This window comes from Carassius gibelio, chromosome B20 (assembly GCF_023724105.1).
Source record: "Carassius gibelio isolate Cgi1373 ecotype wild population from Czech Republic chromosome B20, carGib1.2-hapl.c, whole genome shotgun sequence".
NCBI lineage: Eukaryota > Metazoa > Chordata > Actinopteri > Cypriniformes > Cyprinidae > Carassius > Carassius gibelio.
Window position 1 is genome coordinate 13,421,891 of NC_068415.1, and position 15,717 is coordinate 13,437,607.

At 36.3% G+C, this 15,717-nt stretch overlaps 1 protein-coding gene across 2 annotated transcripts; it reads left to right on the plus strand.

The window, feature by feature from the left end:
* The first annotated feature begins 1,537 nt into the window (after positions 1-1,537).
* Positions 1,538-12,025, plus strand: mideasa (mitotic deacetylase associated SANT domain protein a). 2 transcript variants are annotated; one of them, XM_052586853.1, is made up of 13 exons: positions 1,538-2,041; positions 3,293-4,862; positions 5,847-6,077; positions 6,955-7,267; positions 8,089-8,155; positions 8,244-8,386; positions 8,485-8,588; positions 9,049-9,124; positions 9,291-9,379; positions 9,472-9,534; positions 9,780-9,863; positions 10,026-10,237; positions 11,115-12,025. In XM_052586853.1, the coding sequence occupies exons 2-13, from the start codon at positions 3,522-3,524 to the stop codon at positions 11,350-11,352; spliced, it is 2,961 nt and encodes a 986-aa protein (XP_052442813.1). In that variant the 5' UTR covers positions 1,538-2,041; positions 3,293-3,521; the 3' UTR covers positions 11,353-12,025. The 2 variants fall into 2 exon arrangements, with proteins under 2 accessions (XP_052442813.1, XP_052442812.1); XM_052586852.1 differs by having other exon boundaries at positions 1,539-2,041; positions 9,472-9,594.
* Positions 12,026-15,717: the final 3,692 nt, after the last annotated feature.

A 15,717-nucleotide genomic window follows, 5' to 3' on the forward strand; every position in this document is an offset into this window, starting at 1 on the left:
AACAAAAACTCATTTAGTTGGTCACTAACACATTTTGTCTCCAGACTGCAAGGTTTTCCAGGAGGTCTTCACAAATGATGTTATTCTTAGATGCTTTTCTCAAGACTGTGATGATGCATTTCAACTGTCAGCATCATGAATCCTTGAAAGTTTTGTTATATTTTTGGTTTTTAAAATAAGTAGCTATGTAAATGTATACTTCGTATCACCTTTGCATCGAATTACAAAAATAAAAAAAGTTAACACTAATGTGAGGATGTTAATAATGCAGTGTATATTGGAGGGACGGTAAATTTGACATTGTTCACTCTTCTGACAGCCATTATTAATTTTTTTTTTTGGGTGGTTACTTTCTCATTCACTGCTATCCTGACTTTGACAACGAAATGTGAAATCTTCATAAGATACAAGTTCAAGTTCTTTTTATTCAGCCATAATGTTATTACAAACACACATAATCTTATAATTTCATGCCCCTTTTTTCAATAATCTGATATGACACAGAACAGATGGCTCTTTTTTTTCTATGTCAAGGTACAATATTACTTCACATCTAGATAATTTACAGTTTCAAATTTGTCAAATGGTTCTTATATTTCACTGCCTTCGTATTTTCCAAGTACATTTTTTATACATTTTTTTTTATTGAACAATTGTGTTACATGATTTTTGAACAATGTCCAAAGAGTTCCATAAACTGGTCCCAATTACAAAAAAACCTTTTTGTTTTTGTGAGGTGCGTAGATATGGTACACAAAAATTGCCTTTTCTTCTGTTGTTACTGTCTGTGATTACCTTAAATTTGTTTTGGATATGTGTTGGCACCAATTGTTTTCACTCTCAACACAATTGGTTTAACCCTCAACTCATTAAATTTTAAGGTCTGCAATTTTATAAACAGTTTGTTTGTGTGGTCTGGTAAACTTTTATGAGTCACAATTCTTATTGCTTTCTACGGAAGTAAGAATAGCCTTTCTGTATAACTGGTGCATGCATTACCCCACACTTCGGTACTTCAGGGAATGAAAACGAATCATGAAAATTAACTAAAATAATTTGTCCACTTAAAGAAATATATTTGTATTTGTATTTGATACTAGATCTTTTTATTATATGGTTGTACTTATTCAGTTAGTGACTAGTATTTCATTATACTTGAATAGTTAAGAAAAATACAAACTTGTATTTATTTAATGATTTAATGTTAAAATGAATTGCCACATGTCCGTGTATGGCACACAAGGTGACGCTGTTTGACTAAAGTTTCTTTCTCATTGCTTGAAGTTGGTATATTTGTTTTGTAGAAAGCTTGATGGATTACATTTATAGGTCAAAAATTATATAGAAAACCAAGATGTGCTGTTTTTGTTTTGCATGTCATCATGCATTTTTAAAGTGAATGTAATAACACTGTTAACACATGCAGTATATCTCGAAGACTAAAAGTGAAAGTGATATGGAAATATAAAGGTCTTCTGTTTCACTTTTTTTCACTAAATAAAACATTACACATTCCAACAGTGCGCGAGAAGGTACTTTCGTCCAATCACAGCGTGCGCTTTTGCACCTCGTATTGCCTCGCCTTCAATCCGAAACGCGCTGAATGGCTGCGTCAATGCGAACTCTTTTGTTGATAAATAACTTTGATGGATTGATTATTTTTCAAAAGGATCCTCGAGCTCTGCACGTCCTGCAAACAGTATCGGTAAAATTGCGCTTAAACAGCTGAATGTAAACAGGAAAACAGGTTTGGTGTCTACAACTGAAGTGTTCAAACGTGTTTCGGATACCAAAAGTTGTTAAATCTGTCAGCTTACATGTTGGAAAGGCCTCTCAATGCATTGTGACATGGTATTTTAGCGTATCAAATGTGCGCACTTACGTCTAGGAGATTACGACAGACTGCATTGTTCGTAGTGTGTAAATGGTCATGCACGCTGTTGACTTTGCCCAGGGTTGGAACAGTTTTGTTTTGTATGGTGCTGTCAACCGAACTTGACAAGAGTAAGGAAGGAGGACGTCAATGCCATATTGCAACCGTGTAAGTACGCTACAGTTTTAGTATGTTTTCACATACGACCTGTCGTTTAATAAACATAGAAATGCAAACTTCACAAATACTGATACTGATACTTTGTCGTCTTAAAGGGAAGTAAGTACTGACGTTTGCTTTGATGTGCAGCATTGATTCTACATAGATAGTTTTTTATCTAACAAATGTTTTCATAGTAGTTTGTAGTTTGGGAGGGGTCACCAATGGGCTGAAAAGTAGTTCTGCTTGTTCTCTCTCTCCTGTTTTCTTTCCCCATCTCTGTCTCTCCCTTTCCCTCCTCACTTCCTGTAATTCTTGTTGTCTTGCATCGCCCCTCCCGATCTGTCTGCTCTCGCCTTCTGCATTTGTGTTTGTCAAGTTTCCTGGTTTTAGGCCACTATGTTTCTTCTCTACGCACAGGTCTTACCAAACAGCCATTCATTAATGATGCAAAAGGAATTATTTGCATTTAGTTTCCTGTCATTGTCTGACTCAGATTTGTACATGCTATGGCCAGATTTCTTATTCTATTTATAATTCAGTGTGTTGCTGTAAAGATTTGATTTAAATATTCATGTGCCAGCAATGACAAAAAAAAATAAGAATGAAATAAGAGCATCCATGATAAATAAGTTTATACATAATTATGTACTGTTTTTGTTTAATTTTAAATAAAAGTTTAATTTTAATTTTTTTTACTTTATAAGTTTTATTTATTAAAATGTATAAATAAACAGGATTATCTGAAACTACTCAAGATTTAATTTTAAGTGATTTCATGCTTTTAGTGATGCTTTAAATCCTAATACCTGGACAGTTGTTTTACCCTAACATCTTGAACTTTATGCCCTTTCCCCCCATAAGTATTCAAATGAATTTTAATTCAGAAACTAAAATCATCATTACGCATCCCCTAAGGGAAATAAAAAGATTTAAAAACTTCATTTCAATGCTTCTGCATTTCAAGTTTTGTGCCCCTAAAAACTGTGTTCACCTGCTATGTTTCTTGGGGGAACTTTAAATGTTTTGTGATGTTGCAGAAAAACTTTTTTCCGTAAATCTCATACTTCTTAATCATACTTTTTTTCCATTTAGGGGCTCTGTACATCATAGAAGATGTGTGTGCCAGTTATTGTATGCATAAGATGCATTTTTTAATGTATTTTTGAATAAATGATTACATTTATTCAAATACGTGTTGTCATTGCCCTATTGTGATTAAGTTTAAAACCTTACTTTTTGTCTTTCTCTCCTTTTTAGAACATATCCTGTGACTGAGGAATGACTGAGTTCTTAAATATTTACACCGCCTTTATACTGCAGTTTAGAAGCAAGAAGGGAGGTGGGACTCCTAGACCCCACAAAATCTTGCATGCGCTCTGCTCTCTAAAACATTTTTTTTTTCATCTGGACTTGTTATAGGCTTACTTAAAACTGAAGTGTTGAATGCCCCAGGTTTTTACTTGTCTTATAGTTCCACACAATTGCCATGAGTCTTTCTCCACACCAAAGAGGAACCGTAAACCGTATTAGCAAGCAGAATGTTGAAGCCATTGGTGAAACAATGCAGCATTCAGGAGATCTGTTCTACAACGTAGGTGCTCCCTCTTTGGAGCAAACTCACAGCAGCCCAGAGGCTTTGGTGGATTCTAGCCCTGAAGTCCAAAGTGTTTACAAATCTGATAAAGCATATCAGGTCCGAGGCCATTTTCAGCAATCGGAACCAGTAAAGTGGACACCTCAAAACCCAATGCAGACTTCATCTTGGTTTCAGGGCGCCCAGAACCTGAATAAGTGGTCACAGAACTATGGACCTTCTCTAGGTGGTATGGATGACCCAAGAGCCTTTCACAAAGGTCATGAAATGGAGTCTATAAAGTTGGAGAAGCACTCACCAAGTTCCTCTCAGTCCTACACAGACACCGCTCCTATTCCCGGGGCGGATTGGGACCATCACACGATGGCAGCCATGCATCATGCTCAATTTCAGGCGCTCCAACAAGGTCATAGACCTGCAGACCTCCAGTATCAGCCTCAGGGAATGCATCACGATATGTCTGACTCTACTCTGCAACCCTTCCAATTGGCATTCGGAGCTACCAAGCCACCACAGGCGCCTGGTTTCCAACAAGTCTTTCAAGGCAACAGTGCGTCTTTAAATATTAATTATAACGAAAAGCAGAAATCGCAACAGCAGCTCTTGCAGTTGCAACAGCAGCTTCATCGCCAGCACCAGATGCAACAGCTGCAACAAATGCGTCAGTTGCAGCAGCAGCAGCAACAGCAACAGCAACATCAAATGCAACAGCAGCAGCAGCAGCAGCAGCTGCATCAAATGCAACGGCAATACCAGCTGCAACAGATGCAGCAGCAACTGCAACAGCATGCACAAGGTTTTCAACACCCAGAGGCTATAGAAAAACAGCGAGTCAAACAAGGAATTGAGTCACAAGATCTAGCCAGTACTCAGGTGAAAACAGATTCGAGTCAGACCCAGGTTACCATCCCCCAAACACAACTTCCTATCCCTCAAGGAGCAAATTATCAGGAATCGGGTCCTGAAGAGGCCACTCCAGAACTCCAGGAGACCCAAACCAAACGTCAGGTCCTCCCTCGCCGCTCTCGACGGCTTTCCAAAGATGGACTCTCTCCTCAAGGTAACCAGGCATCCAAAGAAAAGGTTTCTGCTCAGAATGGAGGAGTAGGTGGAGTCCAAGGACCCACAGTGGGGGTCATCCAGAGCACTCCGAGACGACGGAGGGCCTCAAAGGAGGTCAACCTTGAGACTCTAGCTCAAAAGGCTTCAGAGATGGCGTTTTTGCCAGCAAAGGTAACCTTGTTTCTTTTGGAAATCCATTTGAAGCCTATTCTTACAACAGTGAAGTAGCAGAAATCTGTTTTAATATTAATAGTAACATATTAGAAAATACTAGGCTGGAAATAAAATGCTGATATGGTGCTCAGGAAACATTTATCATCAGTGTAAAAAAAAAAACAGTTGATACATCTTTTTTCAGGATTCCTAGATGCATAGTTATTTTAAAACAACAGCATTTATTCGAAATAATAAATGTTTTTACCGTCACTTTAAAAAAATGTGTGATTGCTAAATAGAAGTATTTATTTCACTGACCACAAACTTGTGAAAGGTTAGCATGCATTAATTATATGCTAGAATGTTTTGCTGCTTTGATGGTCTCCTAAGTAGTTTTTTGTTGTTTAAACTAGGTAGTGAATTAGCTCATTCAAAACCATTGCTAACCATTTTGTTGAAACGTGTCACCAGCTTTATAACTAATCAAACTATAAAAGTAAACACTACAGTACAGACTCCGCTCAGAGTAGTGTTTGCTATCAGACTTCCCCAATCATATACAGTATGAAGTACAGTGGAGTTTATGGAGTTATTGAGCATTGTAAAGCAGTCTGGTGAGCGGCTGCATGTCTGCACACCTTCACATTCCACACTCTCTCAAAATCTATTCAGTTGGAATTGGGAGGGGCCGATTCACCAAGCCCTATTTGCTAACATCTATCTGATCCAAGCCTCACAAACCAAGACGTTTATGGTATGAATTAATTCTTTAAAATGTCTTAGACTTCAGATATTTCAGTGTACAGTAACAGTTTGAGATGGATGTTTTAAAAAAAACATTTCTGAACATTGGCCTGTAAAGGTGTTTAACTGTAACAGAGCTTCATGACTCACTTTAATGCTGCCGGTTGCTTTCACACACTTCTATTTGTGCTTCTCTATCCTTTGTTTTTTTTTTTCTCTTCTCCATTTACATTTTATTCTGTCTTCTGTTAATAGTGTGAGGACGTTACTTCTGGCAGACCAGCAGGTATGGCACCCCTAGTCATCCCAGTTTCGGTGCCAGTTCGGAAAGGTCAAATGGATGCGCCGGGCAACTGGACACCGCTGGATAATATTCAACATCCCTCAGAGATTTCACATCAACAAAACCAGCCTGATCGTAAACCCTCAGTTATTGTAGCACGCCGGCTCTCAATAAAGAACTCGGCATCCGAGAGCTTCATCCAGGTTAATACAGTTAATACAGGTTAATGCTATTGTTGCCAGATCCGTTTATTATAAGTGATTTTAGTCTAGTTTATTCAAGTCACTTATAGATTTGGGAAGTTGCAGGGTTGTGGTTTTTTTTTCCTCAGAATACTTTTGTGCTTTTGTGCTTGGTAGTGTGTTATGATGATGTTTTCCTGGTTGTTAAAGCCACTGACATACATTGTTTTTCCCTCTTTTCCCATCAGAATAACGCTGTAATTTATGCTAAAACCATTTGTAGTAATTTTATTCAGCATATTTATGCCTTTTGATGAAAAAGCAAGAGATTTTGATAACATTTTACAATAAGGTTGGCATGATATATGTATGTCCCTCCCCCAAAACTAGGGGTTGCTTGTTTTGGGCTTATTTTTTCTGACCATGTTGCTTGCTTTTTTTGTGAAACCTGGTAACGCTGGTTATCTTAAAATATCTCAAATGGTCATCAAAATATTTTCATGTCAATGTTATGCCTTTTTTTCACTGCAAAAATTTTTTTTTCATACTTAGATTTTTTGTTTTGTTTCCAGCCAAAATATCTTACAATTCTTAGATCAAGAAGGATTTTATTAAAATTAACTGAGCCTTTGCTTAGAACAAGCAAAATAATTTCAACAGAAGGCAAGATTATTTTGCTTAATCCATTGGCAGATTATTTTTCTTGTTTCAAACAAAAACTCACTTAATTTTTTTATGTTTTTTTTTTCTGAAAACCAGACAATAGTTTTTTTGAAAGAAATTTTAGATCTTTTTTTTTTTTGCAGTGTAGAAGAGTACCTGAGGGAACAGTAGAACTGTTGAGGGCTTTATAAAATAGTTATTAAAACACATTTTCTTCCATTTCTATTTGAATCAGGGAAAAGGGCAAGAGGACAAATCCAGGCGCCGCCCGCGTCCCGAGCCTCTGGTCATACCTCAGCCTTGCACATTCATCACCCCTTCTGTTTACTCCAGCATCACTCCCTACCAGAGCAATCTGCGCTCCCCAGTACGCCTGCTAGACCATGCCAGTTTCATCCCTCCATACACCCCTCCACCCATTCTTTCCCCTGTGCGAGAAGGCTCTGGGCTGTACTTCTCTGCTGTCCTGTCTTCTATGGCAGCAGGCAGCCAGGTCCTGCCACCTCCATCCACACCCCGCAGCGCCACTCGAAGTTTACTGCATTCAAGTGCGTTCCATTTTGTATTAGTAATGTTTTACAGTACGGTTCTAAACATTTGCTAATACATTAGTTATGGTAAACTACCAATGAAAAATAGTTTCTTTCAGCATTTATTCATTTAGTTTCATGTTCATTTACAGTATAAACACAGTATTGTTCATTGATAGTTCATAATGTTTGTAACAGAACTTTTAATAATATTAAGGCATTAATATATTTCAAATAGTGATAAATGTTGGTGATATAATGCATTATTAGTTAACTATTGTGCTTACTAATTTGACCTTTTTAACTTCACTCTGTTCATTCACACATATTAATAGATAAAGAAATTAACATTAATTAGATATGCTGAACCATCAATAAACTGGACATTTGTAGAGCATTTATTAATGATTAATGTAAATTTATAGTATAAATGCACTATTTATTGTTATTTCATGTTTTCATGTAATTTAAATTTTAATAAAACTTGATGTTACAAATCTATTAGTATATTCTAGTAAAAAAGTTATATATTTAAAATAAAAAATACATTGCATACATTTTCAATTACATATCACTCGAGACTTACTGATTTAGAAGTTCTTATTACACTTTATTTGGAGTGTCACTTGTGCACAATGCTCATTTATTAATATAAAGAGTATAATGTGTTTTAATATCACTATTGATGAGAATTGTATGATCTTTGAATGCTATCCGTCTTTAAATGCACTATTTGTGTTTATTCTTGCTTCAATGAATTGCAGGTGTAGATTAATTGTAGTTCATCACTGACACTGACTAATTTCTATATCTCTCTTGCTGCTATATCTGCACTTTAGGCAGTTCTGAAATAACCCCTCCTGCTCTCTCAGTGATTGGAGAAGCAACGCCTGTCAGCCTAGAACCGTGAGCATTTATCAAAAAAGAAAATAACTATTCATCACAATCATTGTCCTCTATTCTAATATATTCTCTCTCTTTTGCACATTTTTAGGCGAATAAACATCGGCTCTCAGTATCAGGCAGAAATTCCAGAACTATTGGATGGAACTCTGGCCCTAAAGGACCAGCATAAAGCCACTCTGGTCTGGCTCCCTAATACAAAGGCCGATTCTACACCCTCCCAGGATACTAGACGTAACTTATCTTTAGACTGCATTGATCTAGCTGAGGTTTACCAGCTGCATATAACACAGACATGTGTCTCACATACTTCCATTCTCATTATCTTCCAGTTGATGACCTGATGAACCTGGTCTGCTCCAGTGTCATGAATGGAGGAGGAACCAACCCAGAGCTAGCGATGCACTGCCTGCATGAGTGCAGAGGGGATGTCATGGTGAGCACAGTTAAATATACAGTGATACCAAAAAGTGTTTGGACACTTGAGTCACACTGAAATATTTCTGACTTAAGACATCTAAAAAAATCACATTGACACCAGTTAGGAAAAATGTTAGTTTACAAATGTGCTTCAGAAATCATTTTGATATCCTGTTTTGATGCTCAGGGAACGTTTCTTATTATTATCAGTTCTGAAAACTGTTGTGCTGCTTTATATATTTGTGGAAAATGCAATACATTTTTCCCCGGATTCTTTGATGAATTGAAAGTTTAATTTCCTTTTTAATTGAAAGTTTCAATTTAACACGGCCTTCCTGAAATAAGTAATAATTTCTTGCATAATAACTTCAAACATTTGAACATTAGTGTATGCATCGAAAAGTGTCCAAATACTGTTGTATGTGATGCATATGTATGTTTTCAGGATAAACAACACATATATTTTGACTCCGTAGGAAGCTCTGGAAATGATGTTGATGAAGAATCCCATCTTCTCCAAGAACCACCATCTGGCGAACTACCACTACGCTGGTAGAAATTCATTTACATCTAATTGCAGAGCTCACTGTGTTCACTTAGAGAAATTAAACACGATTCAGCATGCTGTGACTGTAAATGGATCTAGTTTTGCAATGCAGCAGAATGTTTGTAATGTACGGTGAATAGAAAGAACTTGAAGTCCCTTAAATATTGGCAGGATCAGACTGCTGGACTGTGGATGAAAAAAGATACTTCAACAAGGGAATTTCTGCTTACACGAGAGATTTCTTCTTGGTGCAAAAACTGGTATACAGTCGTTTTTGTTTACTGGTCTTATATAGATGAATGTAAATTAATTTTCCCCTTTTTATGGTGACATTGTGTTTGTATTTTGGCAGGTGAGGAGTAAAACCGTGGCCCAGTGTGTGGAGTTCTACTACACATATAAGAAACAAGCAAAGGTTGGCCGGAATGGCACATATACATATGGACCTTTAGAGCCAGAGGATAGTATCCCTGTGGTAAAGGCTGTTACGGCTTTTAGACATTGTTTTGACTAAAGAGCTAATAGCACATGTACAGTAAATTAATAATTATTCATTTACATCTGAAAATCTGTGCTAAAACAATCTGTACATTGTGATACATGACTGCTGGTCAGACTTTCAGTTCCTTATCATCTGTCTGTTATTTTATCTCTATCAAGATCAAAGTGAAACAAGAAGAAGAAAATGATAGCAGACAACCGGAGGGAACACAAGACAATGTGACACTTCAGAACATTAAGAATGTAAGTATTTGGATTGAAAGCATTCTTGTTTGTATATAAATATAGTGGATACATCATAAAGACAACATCATGTTTCTCTGGGCTGGAATATTAAATGTCCAGTAAAAAAATTCAGATGAATGGCTAAATCTGACTGTGTGGTTGTGTTACTAATTCTTCCAGGAGAGGGCAGCCGTGGCTCATGAGGACCAGAAGAACAGCTCTGTGGAAGAGTCTTCTGGCCTGATGCCAGCTCCTCCCCCCTCCTTCAGAACTCCTCCCCCTGCACCTCCGAAGCCTCACTCTGACAGTACCGGGAAGAAAAACAGGGCCTCGACTGGCAACAAAACTCAGGGGGAGCCGGAGGGTATTTTCCCTTGCAAGAAGTGCAGCAGGTGAGTCAGTGTTTATATACCAGTACCTGTCTTTTGAATTTCTACTCATTCAATTTGAAGCAACCCAGCTTGTTCTACTTGCATTTACTTCAAAAGACAGTTGAGAACAGTTTAATTCCAAAGTAAGAATTCTGCTCACTGTACTCTCTATCTCTGATCTCCAATATAGTTTCTCTGAAATATTGAAACTAATATTTCCATATTTGAATATCAAGTCCCCAGTGTTAATATTATCATCACAATTAATTGATTAAAATATTGCAGTATTTTATTTAAATATTTGAATAATATATGATGGTAATATCCAAATGTTATTGCATCTAGGCTGTGATATTTCCAAATTACTTAATATATCGATATTTTAAAATAAGCATGTTTTTGTTGTTATTTTCATTATGAATTAATGTTTTATAATAATAAATCATATTACAATTCAGTATTCCAAAATAAACTATTGTTCCATTAATGATTATTTCCTAATATATATATATATGAGGCAACATAAAAATTCAGCAAACAACTAAAGCTTTAAATGTAAAAATAATTTTTATTTACATTTAAAATAATCCATAAGGACAAGTGCTTTTAAAATTCTTTTCTCAAGCCCATACTTTGATAAATTCCTATATTCATGCCATTCACTCACTAGTTAGTGGATTTATATATGTTATTTAGCATACAGCGGTTAAAAGAAGAATTGAACGTCACCATTTTTCTCAGTAAATATATTTCTAAAGGTGCTGTTGATATGCAATTTTCACCAGATGTTGGTAACAACCTAAGTAATCCATACAATACAAAATAAAAACAAAAACAGCGCAAATATGTAAAGCAGTTTCTTGACTTGAATAAATTCTAACGAGGTCTGTATATACAGGGTGTTCTATAAGGTGAAGAGTCGCAGCGCTCACATGAAGAGTCACGCCGAGCAGGAGAAGAAGGCAGCAGCGCAGCGCCAAAGAGAAGAGGAGGAGCGGGCCGCTAAAGCTCGGCAGGAGATGCTTCTGGAGGCAGCGAGGAGGAAAGAGGAACAAAGAGGAGGACAAGAAGAGAGTAGTGGAGCTGAGGAAAGCTCAGGAGAGCTGGATGACGAGCAGGATGAGGACTGGCATTGACTCTTTTAGTATTCTTTAGTACCAGCTAGTACCAAAAATTTGCAACTTGTGCATCCCAGTTAAGGGCAGTTGGGATGTTTGAAAACATAAAGGTGTCTGAAATGCCAAAATCTTATTAGAATTTTCTTTTGGTATATATTTTTTAAAAGTGCAGATGTATGTCAGTTTAGCATCATGAATGAAATGCTTACGAAACAACGATACAGAGAATATGATAACAATTTAAAAAGGTTTGCAGAGCTGAGTTTGATTTTGATCAAAATACCTGAACAAATTTTGCTTGCATTCAGTGAGACTATTTTTTTTATTATTTTAGAACACCTACTAAAATTCCTCTTCATGTACCTATAATTTCAATTAAATATTTCTTTTGCATGAAATGTATATAATGCTTAGAAAGATATATGTTGACATCTGTGTATTATACTGTGTACAATATTGATGCTGTTGTTTTTTTAGTACTCTAAACTTAAAAGAATATGTATTTATGTTTTGAATGCACTTAAAGGGAAGTGGAATATGTGGGATAAAGGGATTTTTATAAAAACTCACAAGTTTAGCAAATCACGAATACATTTTAAATATATAGATCACGTTTTGTTGACTATTGTGACCATGCTTGATATTTGCTATATTTCATAAATGAGTGCACAATAAAAACAAACTTCCAGTATGCACTGGTATTATTTTACTGTATATAATAAATATGAAAGGAAAAAGTTCAGTTATCACCATCACATTCAGCACTGGAAGAAAGCTTTGTTTAATAGGCCTTTGTGATTGTAGTATTTTTCGTTTGAATGTATTTTGGTCCTGCTGATTGCTACAAACTAATTAGTTTTGGCAAATCTCTTCAAATTAAGGTTAAGATAATTATCAGTGGTACCAGAAGGCTCAAAGACACTGCTCCCACCTGCAAAAAACAACAGTTAATGTCACTGATTAGGCATTACATTTTCTTCAAATTCTAGCAAATTTCTGCAAAAAAAAAAAAATTATGTAATTGCGATCATGTAATTGCTAAGTTTGATCTCATTAACCTCACTGGCCATTTTAACAGTGGTCAATGATGTTAAGATGATCAGTAAAACCATTTTTGTGAATTACCTCCCCGAGGTAGCCAATAGTGCGGTCGATCTGTTCGATGATCTTTATTCTCTCTGGGGTTTTGGGACTGAAAGCGTGACCCACATTTTCTGGTTCTCCATAGTAAAGCGAAACAAAGTCAAATTTCTCTTTCTCTATGCTGTAAGGAACATCTGTGAAAATTATGAAAAAAACAAACAAAAAAACAATAGTAACCACAACAGCTGTGGTTTCCAGAACAATGGAGGTTTGGAGGTTTCACTGATTTAACTAAGATTTTCAGTAAAAAAAAAAAAAAATAATACAACAACATATATTTGATAAACTGAATATTGATAATATACAGTACCAAACTACTGAAGTGCTAAAATCTGTTTTGTTCCTTTATAATATACTGATAACAAGCAAAACACGGCATAAAGAGAAAACCACATGACAAATCAAATTTATCACAAGTAGCTTTTCCACAAGCTGAGCTAAACACTTTATAATAGCTATAAGGTGCACACAAATACAAAAAAACATCATGACAAACATAATAATAAAATAATGCAATAAATATTAATCTAACAACATAAGATATAGCATAAAACACTAATGTACATAACTCATAAGAAAAGAAAGAAAATAAAAGTTATTTCAGTGAAAAGCCACCAAATGTGAAGTGCCATAGAATTCTGGGAATGTCAGAAGGTTCACCTGATTCTGAGCTGTTATCCACAGGGGCAAAGCGCCATTATCTCACCATTCTGATCTCTTCAGAATGGTGAGTCGGGGAAGTCGTGGCCTAATGGTTAGAGGGTTGGACTCCCAATCAAAGGGTTGTGGGTTCTAGTCTCGGGCCGGACGGAATTGTGGGTGGGGGGAGTGCATGTACAGTTCTCTCTCCACCTTCAATACCACGACTTAGGTGCCCTTGAGCAAGGCATCGAACCCCCAACTGCTCCCCGGGCGCCGCAGCATAAATGGCTGCCCACTGCTCCGGGTGTGTGCTCACAGTGTGTGTGTGTGTGTTCACTGCTCTGTGTGTGTGCATTTCGGATGGGTTAAATGCAGAGCACAAATTCTGAGTATGGGTCACCATACTTGGCTGAATGTCACTTCACTTTCAGTGTTCCTTGTGTGGAACTCTCAAGGCAGTTTTATCATTAAACATCAGGTTATGGACAGCATCATGATTCTCTATCCATCTAGCTGAAGAAAAAATAAGATACAGTCGTACTGATAAATAATAAGTATACATTTAACATTGAAAACTGGATTCAGTCAGATCAACCAATATGTTTCTGTGGTCAAGTAGTGTATTTTAATAAACTAAAATTACTTGTGATGGCAGCGTGCATGTAATCCCACATTTCTTAATACTCTTAATACATGTCTCCATACACATAAGGTCAAGAACTGTCAGTTGGAGCAAGGTTTGTTAACAAGGAACACTGATTATAAAAATAACATTTAAGTTGGAGCTTGTGCTAACTTTGCACGTCATTTAATAATTGACCCAGTAAGTGTTCCTGTAGCTCCATTACAAAATTATAGTTACCAACTGAGTATTTGAGCATATGAACATGTTAGAGCTTCTGTTTTGTTCCCTTTTTTTTAATCTGCAAGTGTGTATTTTGACTACACAAAGGCCAATCAGATAAAAATAACCAAAAAGTCCAATAATAGTTGTAAAGTGTGATGGAAATGCCATGGTGATCACTGGGGGGTTCATGTATTTTGCCTTGACACCTTCTTTTAAACAGTTCATCCAGATTTGGTGTGTTGGCATCTTGGTCATAATCCCATCTGAAACCATCAAAGGAGATCAGCAGCAACTTATTATACGTCCTCCTTTTGGACAGGGGTTTACTGCTCACACAGAGAGACAAGGCCAACACCAGCAGAGGTTCTGACTTCACCTCGAGACGCTGTTAGCAGAGTGAAAATCAGCAGAAGCTGATCTTGGTTTTATAAGCATTATCAGGGGCACTGATAATATAATCTGTTTTCTGTAGTTCACAGTCAGTTTATTGCCAAACCAGTTAGCCCACATTTCCACTGTGTGAATAAATCATAGATTCTAAAACAAATCTAAAAAACTCTGTATCGAAAAGTGGAACTGTATTTTTTTTTCTTTGATTTCCTTTTATTATTACCATCAAGTCAATTCCATTTTTGCAGTTTGCATTTTTAACCCACATGATCCATGAGAGGGTTCATCTTAAGAGATACAGATAACTGATAAACTGTATGGATGATATGTTTAGAGCTCTTAAGGGTGTTGCACGAAAGTTAACTGAGGAAATGAAAAAGATTTCCGGTTGGTTGAAAAACTCTCACTTAACTTTGAATGTTGACAAAACAGTCTCTATGTTCTTCATAAACCGCCGTAAGTTTTCGCCAGATGAAACTGAATCAAAAATCACAATTGAAGGTCAGGAAATATCAAGGGTTGACCAAATTAAATATTTAGGTGTCACTCTTGACCCAAATTTAAATTTTAAAAGACACATTAAAAAGATAACCAACACACTGAAAATGAACATAGCACACTTTAGATATATTAGGAACTCTTTGACCATAGATGCATCTCATTTATATCTAAATGCACTCATATTTCCGCACTTTCGTTACTGTATGACGAGTTGGTCACAGGCCTGTAAAACAGCATTAAGGCCCCTGGAATCATTGTACAAAAGTTCTCTCAAGGTTCATGATAAGAAATCTCAAATATTTCACCACTATCATATTTTAAAAAAACATAGGATATTAAGTTTTGAAAACCTAATCATATATTCAAACCTCTGTCTTTTATTTAAGATAATAAATGGTACTGCAGCTCCTCCCTTAAAAAAGTTTGTCCTACTGAGCTCAGAAAGTACATCCAGGGCCACTAGGTCGACTGTTCGAGGTGAGTGTAGAATTCCTTTGTGTAAAACAGCATTTGGTACTTCAGCTTTCTCTAGTGTGGCCATCAGTGGAATAAGCTGCCAGTGCCAACAGAATTTACCAACAAAATTGGAAATTTTAACATTTTTTCACATCAGATCAAAAAATGGCTTCTTTTAAAACAAACGTTTAAATAATTTATAATCATTGATGTGTATGTATGAGTGTATTTGTAAATGTATGTTGCGAACTGAATGAAAGGTATATACTGTTTTGGGATAATGCATTTATTTTTTTGACATCAGCCTGTCCAGTGACTACAGGTGTAAATTAGCACAAGTGCTACAACCTGGTAAAATGCATATCTCCTTTTAAGGTTAATGTATATTTTACACTGTCCCTGTT

Excerpts from the sequence above, each read along its gene's own strand:
- mideasa (XM_052586852.1), top strand. The coding sequence starts at position 3,522 with ATGAGTCTTTCTCCACACCAAAGAGGAACCGTAAACCGTATTAGCAAG. Across the intron at positions 9,125-9,290 it reads GGCGAACTACCACTACGCTG|GATCAGACTGCTGGACTGTG; the intron begins GTAGAAATTCAT and ends AAATATTGGCAG. Across the intron at positions 10,238-11,114 it reads CCTTGCAAGAAGTGCAGCAG|GGTGTTCTATAAGGTGAAGA; the intron begins GTGAGTCAGTGT and ends CTGTATATACAG.